Consider the following 3,723-nt stretch of genomic DNA (forward strand, 5'->3'; position numbering starts at 1 on the left):
TGGGAGTCTTCAGTCCTGGGAAGGGTTTAATGTGTTTTGAATTGATGTACCAATTGAATTGATAAATTCCTTTATCAGTTTCACGCCTGAAGTTGGCCTTTCTAAGGTTTTCCTCTCGAGCGGCTGCAAACTGCCACTTCCGCACGAGGCAGCTGCAAACTGCCCTCTCGCGGGGCGAGTCGGCGTGAAGCTAAAATGGCGCGATTGACAAAAAAAAACGTCGAGGGACAAATGAATGTATAAAATGCCCTTTATGGGAGTTATGATCATACCATTGAGGGGAGTTCACTGCGCCTAATGAGTAACCTTGGTACACCGGCTCAGCAGTCAGCTGCCGTAAGGTGGCCAGTAGATGATATCGATGTTTCCTCTCAGCCGGAGGTGTACACGAGCGTTTTGTGGTATGGCGGACAACTGGGGCTTGCTTACTATAACGCCAGTGACTGCATCATTTACTTCATGCCAGATGCTCCAGATGCAGATGATCTCCGGTTGCTGAGGAAAGTTATCGAGGAGCTGCAGCCCCGATGCATCTTAACGAGCGCAAAGCAAGACCGAAGCATGGCAGATTTCCTCCAGGCGGCGGGAACCACCAACAACGGAGAGGATGGGAAGCCAGAAATAGCAATCTTCCCTAATGTGGATTTCGGACTGAATATCAGCAAACAGCGTGTGCTATCGGTGAACTTGCCCTTCATCCCCAAGCACCTGACTGAAGCAGAAAGGATTGTATATCTGGCATCAATTATACCATTTGAGTGCGCTACCATGTTGCGCGCACTTGGAGGGCTGTTGAAGTTTCTGGAAAGGAGGAGGATTGGAGTGGAGTTGGAAGACCCAAATGTGAGCGTTCCCATCCTGGCTCTGAGGAAGTTTGCGCTGAATGACACAGTGCATATTGACCAGGATGCTTACTGTGTGTTGCAGATTTTCAAGTCAGAAGTGCATCCATCCGTGTACAAATTGGCATCAGGACTGAAAGAGGGACTCAGCTTGTTCGGAGTTATGAATCGCTGTAGATCTCAGTGGGGGACAAAGCTGATGAGACTGTGGTTTATGCGCCCAACGAAGAACCTGGACGAGTTGAACAAACGTCTGGATGTCATCCAGTTTTTCATGCTGGCGAGAAACACAGAGATAGTGCACACGTTACAAGATTGCTTAAAGCACATCAAAAATATCCCACTAATTTTGAAGAGGATGACATTATCCTATACCAAAGTGAATGACTGGCAGGGCCTTTACAAAACAGTGTACAATGCTATATGCATTGGTGATACTTGCAGGTCCCTCCCCATGTCTGTGGAACTATTTGCAAAGATTTCCCAGACTTTCACAGATGATCTTCATTATATAGCTAGTCTTATTAATAAAGTTGTTGATTTTGAAGGTAGTAGTACAGAGAATAGATTCACTGTTAAGCCAACTGTAGACCCAGCCATAGATGAAAAAAAGAGTAAACTGATGGGTCTGTCAGATTTTTTAACTGAAGTAGCAAGAAATGAATTAACACTATTGGATAACAGAATTCCTTCATGCTGTGTTATCTACATCCCACTGATCGGATTTCTTCTTACTATTCCACGTCTTCCAGGCATGGTAGATAAGAACGATTTTGAGATAGAAGGACTGGATTTCATGTTCCTTTCTGAAGACAGACTTCATTATAGAAGTGCTCGGACAAAAGAACTTGATACAATGTTAGGAGACTTGCACTGCGAAATCAGGGACCTTGAAACAGCTGTTATGTATCAGTTGCAGACAAAGATTTTAGATAAGTCTGCAGTTCTTTATGATGTGATGGAGTATGCAGCCCAGTTGGACTGCTTAATTGCCATGGCTGTTATAGCCAGAGAGAACACCTACACAAGACCTAAATTAACCAGCAGGAATATAGTCAGTATCAAAGATGGAAGACATCCTCTAATGGAACTGTGCACAAGAACATTTGTTTCAAATCCCATTAGTAGTGGTGAAGAACATGGTAAAATTCATGTTCTCACTGGTCCAAATTCCAGTGGCAAAAGTGTATATCTCAAGGAAGTTGGGTTAATAGTATTCATGGCACTGATAGGTAGTTATGTCCCTGCTACAGAGGCAAATATTGGTCTAATAGATGGAATTTACACAAGGATCCAAAGCCGTGAATCTGTGTCTGTGGGACTCTCAACCTTCATCATAGACTTAAACCAAGTGGCAGCTGCAGTTAACAATGCTGCAGAGAGATCTCTGGTGCTAATCGATGAATTTGGGAAAGGAACCAATAGTGTAGATGGCTTATCTCTTCTTGCAGCTGTTTTGAGACACTGGTTGAAGCAAGATGTGAAATGTCCCCACATCTTTTTATCTACCAACTTTCATAGTTTGGTCCAGCTTAATCTTCTTCCTTCTAGTCCCCTGATACGGTACCTAACACTGGAGACCATTCAGGATGGAGAGGATTTGGTATTTTTCTATCAGCTGAAAGAGGGTGTGTCCACAAAAAGTCATACTGCCAATATAGCTATACTGGCTGGGATGCCCCCGCAGGTTGTGCAACGAGGGATACAGGTTTCTGAGCTATATCGCAAAGGGGAACCTATTCGTCGTGTTGATTGTCCTTCAAAAGCAGACCAGCTTGAGTGGTATAAGGCACTGGTGGATAAGTTTCTTCAAATTGACCTCAGTGACCTCACTGTGGATTTGCAAGAATTTTTGAGCAAGGAGGTGCTGTCACTTGCAACACCTGAGCTTTAATATGACTTTTCGTGAACTACATTTCTCAGGTTAAAACCTCAAGTAAAAAAGTGAATTGGACATTTTACTGATGACTCCATGAATTTTATCCTTTTTCGTAAAAGTTTGCAATGTAAATGATAGCCTTTTGATGAATTGGAAGTTGCCCAAGGTTTGAGGTAAGCTTTTCAAAAATGCTCTGATAATATGGGTAAATAAATCTTTATTGCTGCAATCGAATGGTCAGTTGATCTCAGCATTGTGATTGTAGTGATATTATAGCTGTCGTCAGCATTCCTGGGTAGGGAATTGGAAATTCAGATCAATTTCATTTAAAAATGATAGCTCTGTCTTAATTATTGTTTTGATTTGCTTTTAAGTTATAAGTTCAGGATTATGTTTGTTCAGTCCACTGTAGAATCAGAAATGTGGCTGCAAGTGGATCAGAGCTGGGAACTAAATATCCAATGGTACGTGTCCTATCGATAGGATGGGCAGAGGGGCTGGGGTTGCCTTGCTAATAAGAAATGAAATTAAATCAGTAGTCAGAAGTGCTTTAGAGGCAGAAGGTGCAGAATCTATGTGGGTAGAGATGAGGAACTACAAAGGGACAAAGAACCCTGTTGGGAGTTTGTACAGCCCTCCTAGCAGTAGTCAGGATGTGGGGCAGAAAAAGTCAGGAGATAGAAAAGGATTAGATGATGTGTAATGATAAGGGAGTTTAAGGTGAAGTAATCCCTACGGGATAGTGAACATATTACAAGTAAAATTCACCCTCTAATTTGAGAGGGAGCAGCTGGAATCTGATGTAATGTTATATAATGTGCAGTTGAATTTCATGTCTTTAATACCAAATCTAATGCTTTTGTAAGCCAACTGAAAAGATAAAGGTAGAAACTTATAAATTGCTTTATTTTTATTGATAGTAAGTAACCCAATGAAAATGACTTTAAAAAGACACTTGAATTGGAAGAATGGCAAATGTACTGTCCTGCATTAGTGAACGTT

General features: G+C 42.0%; 1 protein-coding gene across 1 annotated transcript; it reads left to right on the top strand.

Annotated features, from left to right (window-relative positions):
• The first annotated feature begins 297 nt into the window (after positions 1-297).
• msh5 (mutS homolog 5) lies at positions 298-2,736 on the top strand. The gene has a single exon (XM_060854871.1). It carries the CDS (start codon positions 298-300, stop codon positions 2,734-2,736), a length of 2,439 nt encoding a protein of 812 aa, XP_060710854.1.
• Positions 2,737-3,723: the final 987 nt, after the last annotated feature.

Source organism: Hemiscyllium ocellatum, chromosome 3, assembly GCF_020745735.1.
Source record: "Hemiscyllium ocellatum isolate sHemOce1 chromosome 3, sHemOce1.pat.X.cur, whole genome shotgun sequence".
NCBI classification, from domain to species: Eukaryota; Metazoa; Chordata; class Chondrichthyes; order Orectolobiformes; family Hemiscylliidae; genus Hemiscyllium; species Hemiscyllium ocellatum.